Genomic DNA, 13,362 nt, shown 5'->3' on the forward strand with positions numbered 1-13,362 from the left:
GGTTTGTCATTGCTTTTCTCCCAAGAAGCAGGCGTCTTTTAATTTCGTGACTGCTGTCACCATCTGCAGTGATCAAGGAGCCAAAGAAAGTAAAATCTCTCACTGCCTCCGTTTCTTCCCCTTCCATTTGCCAGGAGGTGATGGGACCAGTGGCCATGATCTTAGTTTTTGTGATGTTGAGCTTCAGACCATATTTTGCGCTCTCCTCTTTCACCTTCATTAAAAGGTTCTTTAATTCCTCCTCACTTTCTGCCATCAAGGTTGTGTCATCTGCATATCTGAGGTTGTTGATATTTCTTCCGGCAATCTTAATTCCTGCTTGGGATTCTTCTCTAAATAAATACTAAATAAATACAAATCTCCTGCCGTTGTCTTTCAGCTGGACCTACATTTTTCTGTGCACGCTCACGGGCAAACCCCAGTGTCTGTTTTCAAGGTGATTTAACTTGTGTTTTCCTCGAATATCCATATATACATATTATGTACCATATATGCATACGGTATATATACAGTATGTTGTCATTATCGCTTTATTTATTTTTAACAAGGCAATGGAATGCAAAACAGTGGGGACAAGGGCACGGAGAGAAGTCTTTTCTGCTCTCCATGCAAAAGTTACCGAATTTCTGTGAAAACTTGAAAACGGTGTTAATTAATTATTATTATTATTATTTAAAAAGAGTACCGTATTCGCAAGCTGCCTTGAAGACTGCAACTACACAACCGTCCCTAAGCGAACTTTCTTTTGAGTAGGCATGTCTAAGTGTATGGATAAGCATCGCTAAAGCACTGTGTGTGAGGAAATAAAACCCAAGATACAAACCAGGCAGCTAGTCAGATAAAGGCACTGCGATGGTCGGGAGAAAAAAAAGACAGCTGGTTGAGCATTAATCTCAGGGTCGTGGATTCCGGCCCCACGTTAGCCATAAAAAATTCCTGCATTGCAAGGGGACGGGGTTGGGCGCTAGATTGTGGTGCCCTTAACCTATGATGCCAGGTCCTTAGAAAAAGCATGATTACGTTGGAAAGCCCAATGCTTTTATCACCTTGCCCTTCTCTGCCCCGCAACCGAGCAAAGCTTCGAAGGCGCGCATGGCGCAGGCGCCTGGCCGTCGCGCACGCGCACTGCCTTCCCAACGCCTTTAGCCGGCGGAGGTGGGCGGGGCCCGGAGCTTTCGGTAGTGGGCGGGGAAGGAGAGAAAAAGAAGCAGCCTTGGGCGCAAGGGAGTAGGGAGGGGAGGGTTGGCTGGGAACAGCCTCCGAGATCCCGCGCGTGCGCATCCGAGCGGCGGCGCAGGCGCGGTGCGGCCCGGCCGCTGTGAGCTGGCAGGATAGGGCGGGCGGCTGTCGGGCGGCGGACATTTTTGGGGGGTCCCGCGATGCGCCCCCTGTGAGAAGGGCGGCGGAAGGCAGATCGCCATGAACCTGAGGGGCTTGTTTCAGGACTTCAATCCCAGGTGAGGCCGGGAGGGGTCGAGGCGGAGGCCGTGTCTGCGCGGGTTCAGAGGGGCCTCGGAAGGGCCGGTGGAGCGGTTATTGTTATTCGCGAGAAACCTTATTGTTCTTTTTATGGCTGCTATTCCTTGGTGAGGCAGCGCCCGCACCGTCGGAACTCCCTGCCCCTTGAGGTCAGGGAGGCGCCTTCCCTGCGCTTTGTACTCTTTTCGGCCCCTGCTAACCAGGGTATTTAGGAGGAAGCCGAGGTGAACTCTAAACACTTTTTAGCATTTCGGCTTCCGCGTGTTGTGAATTTTTCCTCGATTTTACTGGGGGGCGGGGAAGGGAAGAGTGTTGCAAACCGCCTCGAGGGGTGTCTCTCTCCTTTTTTAAAACAATCAAGTGGTGCATAAGTCTTACGAAGTAAATAAATAAAATAAAACTGATAGCATTTTAAAAAACAAACCATAAACCAGTGCTTATACCTTATAAAGTAAACAGATCTCACGCACAGACGCAAACACACACACACACACATATATAAAAATGGATGGCATTATTTGTTTGTTCATCTACCTCGTCCCGCTGAAGCTATTGCAGAAGATAAAATATGCAAAGCAGACAAAATGGAAACCAGAAAATTTTGTCAGATGAGAGAGTCTGCTTCTCCCAAGGGATTTTAACATACCTAACATCCCCACACAGTCTTTGACGTTTTACTAAGTTTTTGTATGTACTGAAAGCCACCCAGAGTGGCTGGGGAAACCCAGCCAGATATGCGGGGTATTGGTATTGTTGTTATTAGAATAGAATAGAATAATTTATTGGCCAAGTATCAACCATACTTGGAATTTTGCTTCGACTATATTGCATTGCAATGTAAAGAAAAAACGTACCTCATACAAACGGTATTCCCCTCACAATACAACAGCACAGCGAAAAGATTCCATACTCGCAACTGGCCTCCCTTCCGCCCACAACTACAGATTCAACAATTTGATGGCACAAGGAAAAAAGCTATTCCTGTGCCTAGACGTTTTTGTATATAGAGTCCTGTATTGACATCCGAATGGGAGTAAATCAAACAAGTGATGACCAGGATGCGAAGGGTCTACTCCACGGGTGTCAAACACAAGGCCCGGGGGCCAAATCCGGCCCGCCAGACCTCGTCACTTGGTCCGCCGAGCGCCCCAGCCAACCTTGCTGCTGAAGCGCCGCGCCGACAAAGTGCCGACAAACAGCTGGGGCTGGGGGGGGTAGAAAGGCGGCCGGAGCAGCGCCGCACGGAGAGGCCCGAGCCTCTGCAACGCAGCAGTGCTCTGTAGCACTTTGAATCCTCCTCCTGCCATGGCTCGGCGCCTGGAAACGGCTGCTGCTGCTGCTGAAGCACAGACAAAGCACCCAGCCGCGTGGAGGAGGAGGAGGATTCAAAGTGCTACAGAGCACTGCTGCGTCCCAGAGGCTCGGGACTCTCCGCACGGCGCTGCCGGGCACCGACCCGGCAAGCCGCCGCCTCCTCCTCCTCCTCTTGCCTCACCTCCTCCTCCTCCTGCCGCGGCTCAGCCTCACGAACGTGCAACTCTGAGGCTTTACGCACTTCTCCTAAAACGGACACCCGCTGCCTCACGCTGCACGGGAAATGCTTTTTGCCCCTGGGTCCCTTCACACTCTTTTCTGGCACTCTTTCTTCCTCTCTCGTTCTTATTCTTTCTTTCCCTCTCCTTCCTTCCTTCTTTATCTCTGTCTTCTCTCCCTCTTTCTTTTTCTTTCCTTCTTTATTCCTTCTTCCCTACTCTTCTTTCTCTCACCTCTTTCCTTCCTCTCTCCCTCCTGCTCCCTCTTTTCCCTTCCTTCCTTCCTTCCTTCCTTCCTTCCTTCCTTCCTTCCTTCCTTCCTTCCTTCCTTCTATCCTTCCCATCTTTCTTCCTCTCCCTCATTCTTATTCTTTCTTTCCCTCTACTTCCTTCCTTCTTTCTCCCTTTCCGTCTTCTCTCCCTCTTTCTTTTTCTTTCCTTCTTTATTCCCTTCCTTATTTCCTACTCTTCTTTCTCTCTCCTCTTTCCTTCCTTCCTCTCTCCCTTCCACTCCCTCTTTTCTTCCTTCCTTCCTTCCTTCCTTCCTTCCTTCTTCCCTCCCTCCCTCCCTCCCTCCCCTCCCCTCCCCTTCCCCCTCCCCTCCCCCTCCCTCTCCTCAGAAACATAGGATGCTGCTTTATACTTCTGGCCCTTAAACCCTGGAACCAGGAGAGCAGCTCCAGTGAGTCAACCTCAGCCAGTCCCTTTGGTGAAGGGTGGTGGCTCACTGGCAGAACATCTGTCCTGCATGCAGAAGGACCCCAGCATCTCCAGGTACTAGTAGCTCTGCAAAGGTCCTGCATGAAACCCTAGCGAGCCTCCACCACCCAGTGCAGTTACCAAAAATCATTTTTCAATAAATTGTACAATAATTGTACATTTGAATATCTACTTGCCATTATTCTGACTATGTTTCTGCTTTCAGAGCTAGTTATTACTTACATTATTACAAAAAACAGTAATAATTGAATGCAGTGACAACAATTTATGATAATAAAGAGTGGACACATAGTCCTACAGATACAACCGGCCCTTTGAGGGTGACCAAACTGCTGATGCGGCCCCCAATGAATTTGAGTTTGACACCCCTGGTCTACTCTACAGCAATTCTCTCTGCTCTCTTCTTCCTATGGGACAAAAAAAATATGGTGCATTGCTGCTGGAGGTTCCTTAGAGCTTTATGGATTAGTAGCTGTTAAGCATAGGGATCCAGTTTGCTCTTCCAAATAGCAACCTTTTGAAGAAGAGTAAAGCTGGGAGATTGCAGCCATCCTGGAATCATTGTGGCTGAAGGGAGACTTGAGATCCAGGCCAGCTTGATTCAAGGCCATGCTGTCAGCTACACTGGCCATGTAAATAAGGTGAGGACAGCCAACCCCCCATTTACACGGAGATTACTTCTGAGGCACCATGTGTGTCAGTGAAATCACGTACCGGTAAATTTGAAACACCATTGGAAAAGCCTACAGACACTTTGAACCGCCTGGCCCCTTTTGGGGGGTCACTTTTGGGTTCAGTGTGATGCGCAGTTGCGCATGTATTGAACACACGTAAATTGAGGGGTGGGTTGCCTGTAATAAAAATTACTACTCTGCCAGCAGAAAAGAAATAGGATCCCATCCTTCAACACCTGCATTTCTATAGTAGGTGCAGAGCAGGTGGCATCCCCCTTCTGGCAGCCTGCTTGGTTTCTGTGCTGATGACAGCAGATGAATGAAGAGCTCCATCTCTCCTTTGCCAGTCTGCTTATTCACCTGCATGGAATTTATTTTTTATGTCATGGCTGCCAGGCTGTGGTTTAAATACAAAGTTGGGTTGTGGAGTAGGTGTGGTTACGGTATTTAAGTGGTTTTTGTTATATAGTCTAGTTCAAAGTGGAAATCTTTACAACAGCCCTGTGAGGCAAGCCAGCATTCCAGTTCTCCAGTATTGTAGCTATGGGCTGACAGAGAGTGATTTGTTTAAAACAACTTAAAGAGCTGAGATTTGATACAGGAACTTTTTGAAACATGCTGCACTAGTTTCAGTCAAAGGTCTTTCTAATCCAGCATCCTGTTTCCATTAGTGGCTAGCCAGATGCTTCCAGGATGACCACAGACTTGCTTGAAAGGAATAACCCTGCCTTGTTTGTCTCGTGACAACTAGCGTTCAAAGGTTTTCTACTTCTGTATCCCAAGGTTCCTATTATGACTAAGTTGCTAGTAGAGCTTTCTGTCACTTAGCTTGTACATCACACTCTATTACTGGTACTTCTTTAGAGCAACAAATGAAAACTGGGAGATAAAAATTATGGAAGGCTTAAATCTTATAAAGAGAAAACCAGAAAGGTGTTTTTTGTTTGTTTTTAACATGGAATAGAATTATAGTGCCAGGAAAGTATGAATATTGTGAGAAACAGCTGGGTTTTAAAAACATATTGCTTTTTACAAGATAAAATGGAATTAATCTATTGTGAATTGAATTTTATGACTCATCATTACTTGCCTCATTGGGATGGAGTAGGCAAAAAGCAAACGCATGCCCTGTTATGAGGTTTGTCTTCAAAAATAGAGGTGGGTTAATGGCCATCTGAGGCATTTCTCATGTGGACGAGGGTCTTCAGTCCCCATCAAGCGGAAAAATAATCCCCCAGTTGACCTGAAGGAATTTGCTTCTTGCATTTTGTTTTAAGAGGTTTTTGTAATCTCACTCATAGCACCTCATGCACCACATAAATACATTCTCCTTTAATTCTTACTACTTATAAGAGGGTTGAGGCTGGCCCAGCTCTATGGCAAGTGGTTTTGTTGTAGGAAAAGTGTTTTGATCGATCAACTAATTTGTTGAGTTTTAAGAGCATGCCTGGAGTTTTAAAAAGTAATGCAGGAAGCTTCCCAAGGCATATATACCAGGTGTGTAGTGTCAGATAGCTGAGCTATGTTCTTGGAATAGAACATACATTGGTACAGTCTTACCAATGTATAATATATGGGTCTTTTGGAAGATTTTGGTGCTCATGTGATGGGACCTAGGGGTGCAGGTAGATTGAGTATTGGGACATTTGGATCTTTATTTGTTCAGTGCCTTAGATGTTTATTGATTTTTTAAAGATACCTAGGACAGCAGCATTCATACCCTAAAAATGCAAATTCCTTGATGTTCATGTGTTTGTTACTACAAGACTGGACTACTGCAATGTGCTGTATGTGGGGCTTCCTTCACGCTTGATCCGGAAGCTGCAGTTAGTGCAGAATGCAGCATTATTGCTGACTGGAGCAAGGCATTATCAGCATATAACACCTGTGCTTACAGATTTGCACTGCTTGCTCATTTGCTACTGGCAAAGTTCAAGGTGTTACTATTGGTATAAAGCCCTTAACAACCTGGAACCAGTTAACCTACAAGGTCACCTTACCCTACATGTGCCTCCTTGAGCGCTCCGATTGGTAGAAATGGCACTACTACAGGTGCCACATCATACCCATTACACATTTGTAAGATCTCAATTCTTCAGTGTGGCAGTGCCTGCACTTCGGAACTCCCTACTGAGATCAAGCAGGCTCCTTCAACTTGCCCTTTCTGGTGCCTGCTAAAAACATTCCTATTTAGACAAGCCTAGACCGGGATGCAGGTGGCGCTGTGGGTTAAACCACTGAGCCTAAGGCTTGTCGATCAGAAGGTCGGCATTTCGAATCCCCGTGATGGGGTGAGCTCCCATTGCTTGGTCCCAGCTCCTGCCGTTTGAAAGCATGTCGAAGTGCAAGTAGATACTGTAAATAGATACCGCTCCGGTGGGAAGGTAAACGGCGTTTCCGTGTGCTGCTCTGGTTCGCCAGAAGTGGCTTAGTCATGCTGGCCACATGCCCCGGAAGCTGTACACTGGCTCCCTTGGCCAGTAAAGTGAGTTGTTTTATCTTTTGTAAACTGCTTTGAGGTTGTTGTTTTTTTGCAATCTCGTGTGTAAAAATAAATCATTCTCTCTCTTTTTTAAACCCCCCCCCCAGCAAATTTCTTATCTATGCCTGCCTGCTGCTGTTCTCAGTTTTGCTTTCTCTTCGTTTGGATGACAAGATTCAGTGGAGCTACTGGGCAGTGTTTGCTCCAATATGGCTGTGGAAGTTAATGGTAATTGTGGGCGCCTCAGTAGGAACTGGAGTATGGGCACGAAACCCACAGTATCGGTAAGAGTAATTATATTTTTTGTGTGTTTAAATAATCAGTGGGTTACCATATTTTTCGTTCCATATTGTTGTTGTTTAGTCGTTTAGTCGTGTCCGACTCTTCGTGACCCCATGGACCATAGCACGCCAGGCACTCCTGTCTTCCACTGCCTCCCGCAGTTTGGTCAAACTCATGTTTGTAGCTTCAAGAGCACTGTCCAGCCATCTCCTGTTGTCCCCTTCTCCTTGTGTCCTCCATCTTTCCCAACATCAGGGTCTTTTCCAGGGAGTCTTCTCTTCTCGTGAGGTGGCCAAAGTATTGTAGCCTCAGCTTCAGGATCTGTCCTTCCAGGGAGCACTCGGGGCTGATTTTTCGTTTCATAAGACACACCTTTTTCCTCCTAAAAAGTAAGAGGAAATGTCTGTGGTCTTATGGAGCAAATGCGTGGTCCCAGAAGCTGAATTGCCCAGAGGCTAAAGGCAGATTGTGCTTTTTTTTAAAAAAAGAAAAGAAAGAAAGAGCTAAGGGCTAACAAGAGGAAATGAGCTGAAAGGAACCCACTCAGCAGCTGATTGCAAGAGATCGGGGAGGGAGATAAGAGAGCTAACTCCCTTCCAGGCCCCTCCCATAGGCCTCAGTTGTTGTCTGCAGAGGGAGACACGTGACTGGCTGATTAGATTATCTGTCTGGAAACTGTAGAAATGGGTCCCTTTCCTTTCCTATAAAAGAAGCTGCAGAACTGTGAGTTGAACCCCATAAAAACAGGATTTTTTTCCCCTTGCAAGGAAACTCAGCAATTTTGAGCTGATCCTTAAAAAATGGAGCTTTCCCCCTTTGCAAAAAAGATGCACAACTCTGAGCTGACCCCCACCCCCCAAAAACGGGGCTTTTCCCATTTGTAAAAAAAGCTGCACAACTTGGAGCTGATCCTTAAAAAATGGAGTTTTCCCCCTTTGCAAAAGAAGCTTCCTCAAATATTTAATTGGGGGGGGGGGCAAAGGCATCTAGGCCTCTAGGAGTTGGCTGCTATGCCTAGGACAATTCAAGAAAGCAAAGTAGTTTTTTTCTTGCTTTCCTCTAAAAAAACTAGGTGCGTCCTATGGTCAGGTGCGTCCTATGGGGCGAAAAAATACGGTACTTCGTGTAAACTTTGTGGTATAGCCACTGAGAGTGCTTGTGTGGGCCCTGTTGCCACACAATCTTAGTTCCCTCACAGGACTGCTTTTCAGATGGGGATAGGATCATGGTAGTTCAGTTAATGACCTTAACCAAAAAACAAGTCCTTTATGCAGTTAGTGCCACCTTGGAAGATGACATGTTAGCAATTATCCTGTGGTGACTTATCTATGTACACCTCATGAGCACAACAGGTGACCTTTTCCCATAAGGGGTATAGCATCTTCGCATAAAGTATAAGTAATATGTAGAGAGCAGGCTAAGTCAAATCCCTGTGAATGTGTGGACAAAGTTGTATTGTTCATCTAACATAATACTGTATATATTTTTTCTGCCCCCCTTTAGTGCAGAAGGAGAAACATGTGTGGAGTTCAAAGCCATGTTAATTGCAGTTGGCATCCACTTGTTACTGCTGATGTTTGAAGTGCTAGTCTGTGATGGGATTGAGAGAGGAACCCGCTTTTGGCTTCTAGTCTTCATGCCGTTGTTCTTTGTGTCTCCAGTATCCATTGCAGCTTGTGTTTGGGGCTTTCGGCATGACAGATCTCTGGAGGTGAGACTGCTGGATGGGTGGATAGTGCTGTGGTGGGGGTTGAGGGCTTTAATTTATAATTCAAATTTATAAACTGAAAATATCTGTTTCTATCTCAGTTCTTTTGAATCATGTTGTAAATCAATTTTTAGTAGATGTACAGTGGTACCTTGGGTTACAGACGCTTCAGGTTACAAACTCCGCTAACCAGGAAGTGGTTGCCCCGGGTTAATAACTTTGCCCCAGGATAAGAACGGAAATCGCGTGCCAGTGGCACAGTGGCAGCAGGAGGCCCCATTAGCAAAAGCACACCTCGGGTTAAGAACCGTTTCAGGTTAAGAATGGACCCCTGGAACGAATTAAGTTCTTAACCTGAGGTACCACTGTATATATATATTATCATATTATATTGCTTAGCATGGAAAAGTAATTGTGCTGGCTCCTAGAGATCAGGGCAGCTTTCCTCCTCCAGGCCTGCTGTCCTGAGGTATACCATATTTTGGCTTGGTGGTACATCCAAATTCAGTCATATGGTTTATCTGCCCCAGACAGACCATGAGTGGAAAACCACTTTTAGTTTCAGCATGCCCTGACCCTAATGAGCCAAATTTGACAGGTAGGCAGGACATTATGTATGATGTCAGGTGCAGGGCGGGCATGGCTTCCCTAAAATGGCATCATGAGCCAAATTGGGAGGTCTACTGGGCCAGATTTGGCTCCTACACTAGAATGTCTGAAGGGCCTTATTAACTTCCTGTTTATGTTTCAGTTGTGGTGGTACACTCATAATATAACTTATCTAATTGCCCTCAAGGAACAAAATGGTCAGCTCAAAAATTATGTACAGGTGCTTTGTTAAGTGTATTTTGACTGTGGTAGCATTGGGGGGGGGGAATAAAACCCTATTTCATTCTGACATACCTGCTTTTATTCTTTCCTAGCTGGAAATCCTGTGTTCTGTCAATATTCTCCAGTTCATATTCATTGCACTCCGACTGGATGAAATAATCAAGTGGCCATGGCTTGTATGTAAACTGTGCTCATTTTTTATGCTATTTTCAAAGCTTTAAGGTCTTATGCAAATGCTAAGTGTGATGACTATCTAAGAAAAAGGGGCTTTTTAATTATGGCATACATGGAAACCTGAGCAATAATCCACAAAGCAAATTGACCGCTTGTTTTAACAAACCTTAAGATGCATTATAAATAGTAGGTGAGCCTTCTGTATTTATTGTTTCTTCCATTTACAAGCCACACTTTTATTAACAGGGTGACATACAACTAAAAAACAAGTACAGCAAAATCATAATGAAAAACACATAAGCTGTAGCAAAACCCACAAAAATATCTCTAAAATCATAAAGCAACCTTAAAACTTGTGATAAAAACATAATGGAATACCTTGGCAATTTTTTTAAAAAATTGCCTGCTTTCTAAAATCCTTAAGTAAGTCCCAGGCGTTCCATATCTAACGTACGGTGGATGAGAAAGCTCTCTTTGTGGTCACCATGTACTTATTCGGGTGGTGGTGGGGGTTCAGAGGGCCTCGGATGAATAACAAAGGGTTTGGAACATACTTCATGCAGAGAAGATGAAGAAAGACATGAGCAGAATAAACAGTACAGTAAATGAAATTTAGGCTGCCATGATATCCATAAGACGTTATAAGGGTTTCTGTGCTGCAAGGACAAACTATAAAGGTCTCCTTTTCAGATGAGTGTCTGATATGGTCTTCAGAATGTAAGGTGCAAATTACATTTAAAGACACCGAGCACATTAGTGGTGGTTTTATCTTAGTCTCCTGCTTCATAATGCCTGTCTTCCATATGAAGGCAATATTGACATTGTAAGCTCTGTGAAACCAGTTGTCCCCCTGCCCCTAGGACTGATATCTCCATTATATTATCCCCCTCACCCTACCCCACTTTCCAGTATATGGGTACATGAAGAAACTCCTATCTAAGTTTTAGACTTCAAATGAAGCAAAGTCCACACTTTAAAATAAATCTTGTTTAAGTATTTTACTAAGGCAAAACTTCTTAAAGCTGTGGTGGGGAGGAGGTAGATTTATAGTTCCAAGTACCGTGTGTTCTTTGAGGTAGGTTCATCTGATCGCATGACTGTTGTTAAAGGTAAATAGTCCCTGTTTGGTTTTAAAGGAGCTGCACTAAAAGGATTTTTAAATTAATGACAAATTTCAGAACTGGTACTACCTTCATAGGAAAACTGGGCAGCTTTTCTGACTGATGTGTGAAAGCATTATCTCCCCTGCTTTATTTGCAGGTTGTCTGTGTCCCTCTGTGGATTCTGATGTCCTTTCTATGTTTGGTTGTGCTCTATTACATTGTCTGGTCAGTCCTATTCTTACGTTCGATGGATGTGATTGCTGAGCAAAGAAGAACTCACATAACAATGGCCATCAGTTGGATGACAATCGTAGTTCCATTACTCACCTTTGAAGTAGGCAAAAAATGATCTATTTACCTTGTGAGGTTGGAATATTGTCTGGGAGATCATTCACAGTTCTTTTAATAGTGTGCCTTTTTTAGAGGCAGTCACAGTTGCAAATGGAGCTGCTGTTGTGAATAAGATTTTCACAGCAAAATGGGGAGTGTGTCTTAGTGTTGGGAGGGCATAACAATGAGTATTGATTGCCTGATTTCTAGAGCGGCGTTGATAGTTGTGTGAGAGGATTATAAATTCTGTGATCTCTGTAAATTGTACATACTAAGCACATTTGTGCATGGGCATCTTGCATAGCTACTTTCACTTCTAGTTGCAAAGAGTTATGCAGGGCTAGACTGTCCTCCTGTACTTTCTTTTGACTTTGGCTCACCACACACTGTCCACCCATTTTCAAACTGTATTTGTAGTTGCTAGTACTAGAAACTACTGAGGCTGTCGGTATTCTCCACCCAGTACCAAACTGTGTCAAATACGCAATCATGACTGAAAAAGGCCTCCTTGAAAACAGACACATGGCTGTCTGAAAAGATTGCTAGCCGTATGAGACCTGTGAATGTAAGATAATGTCTAGAATTGGGTTCCTACTTGATTTGGGAAAAAATCACATTCATGGTCATGATGCCTAGGAATTTCAACCACCTGCTAGTTTGGTGCCTAAGACATTAAAATAATCTTGTGTTCCTAGGAAGAGGATGTATTAAGCTTGAAACTGAAACTCCCTAATTGTCTTTCTAGATCCTGCTTGTGCACAGATTGGATGGACACAATACATTCTCATATATACCCATATTTGTTCCTCTCTGGCTCTCACTGATAACTTTAATGGCAACAACATTTGGACAAAAAGGAGGCAATCATTGTAAGTATTCTGCAGAGAAGCCTTCTCCTTGTTCTTCTCATTTTGAAATAACATCCTATCATTTTTACGTGCAGCAGAAATAGGTCTGTTTGTTTTGCTTCTTGGTTTTTGGTCAATTTCATTTTAGACTAAAGGTCTCAATAATCCTTTGTTGTACAGGGTGGTTTGGAATCCGCAAAGACTTCTGTCAGTTTCTACTTGAAATTTTCCCATTCCTAAGAGAGTACGGCAATATTTCTTATGATCTGCATCATGAAGATAATGAAGAAGCAGAAGAAACCCCTGTCCCAGAACCTCCAAAAATAGCTCCAATGTTTCGGAAGAAGACTGGAGTGGTCATTACTCAGAGTCCTGGAAAATACGTTATACCGCCTCCCAAATTAAACATTGATATGCCAGATTAAAAGTGAACTCGGTCACGTAGCACATAGCTAGGACTGACTACTCGCTGGGAATCAGTGGCCAACTTTTTTGTCATGCCTTTGTTTTTATTTGTTTATGGATAGCAGTGTCTGCTTTAATGGCTTGTAATGTAGATAATGTAGAATTGTTTTGATATAATTATAGAGTTTCAATGTATTTGCATATGAAATACCATGCCAGTAAAATAAATGGGAATGCAATAGCTGGGGTAAGGTTCACAAAAGGTCTCATGTTTATGGCATATACTCTTGTTTTGGCTGCGAGCATTGAACCTCCAGTGTAGAGTTTGTTAGCTACGGAGTCCAAGTTTTTACACAGTACAATTAAGAATTTAAAATAACTATCCTACCTAATGAGCATCAAACCTGCCTAGTTACAGATGGGCAAGGCATGTTGAAATCAGTGGCCTTTGCACATGTAACTTGTGGACTGGATTGTAGCCACAGCGTTTTAGAGAAGTGGAAAATACTGCTTTATTTGTTAATCTTCCTGCTTTGTTTTAATTAAAGCTTGCCTGTATAGTATTTATAAAGGTAAGGTACTAGCTTTTTGAAAAGTTGCTTTTCCACTTTTGTTAAAATGTTATTGTTTGTTAATCTTATTTCTCAGTCTCCCAATTTTTGGCTGGTCAATAAAGTATCCTCCTGTATTGCTTGCTTAGCTCTCTATTTTCTACAAAGTGTATTAAAACTCTAGTTTTGTGGACATGCTTCCAAACTCCCCGATTTCTTTAAGAACTAGGGTTGGGATGTGCC

At 43.9% G+C, this 13,362-nt stretch overlaps 1 protein-coding gene across 1 annotated transcript; it reads left to right on the top strand.

The window, feature by feature from the left end:
- Positions 1-1,328: 1,328 nt before the first annotated feature.
- On the top strand, positions 1,329-13,256 carry TMEM185A (transmembrane protein 185A). Its single transcript, XM_035113217.3, has 7 exons — positions 1,329-1,457; positions 6,995-7,171; positions 8,673-8,880; positions 9,801-9,884; positions 11,143-11,319; positions 12,061-12,184; positions 12,344-13,256. The coding sequence occupies exons 1-7, from the start codon at positions 1,420-1,422 to the stop codon at positions 12,586-12,588; spliced, it is 1,053 nt and encodes a 350-aa protein (XP_034969108.1). The 5' UTR covers positions 1,329-1,419; the 3' UTR covers positions 12,589-13,256.
- The last annotated feature ends 106 nt before the right edge of the window (positions 13,257-13,362 follow it).

This window comes from Zootoca vivipara, chromosome Z2 (genome assembly GCF_965207765.1).
Source record: "Zootoca vivipara chromosome Z2, rZooViv2.hap1.1, whole genome shotgun sequence".
In the NCBI taxonomy this organism is placed as follows: Eukaryota; Metazoa; Chordata; class Lepidosauria; order Squamata; family Lacertidae; genus Zootoca; species Zootoca vivipara.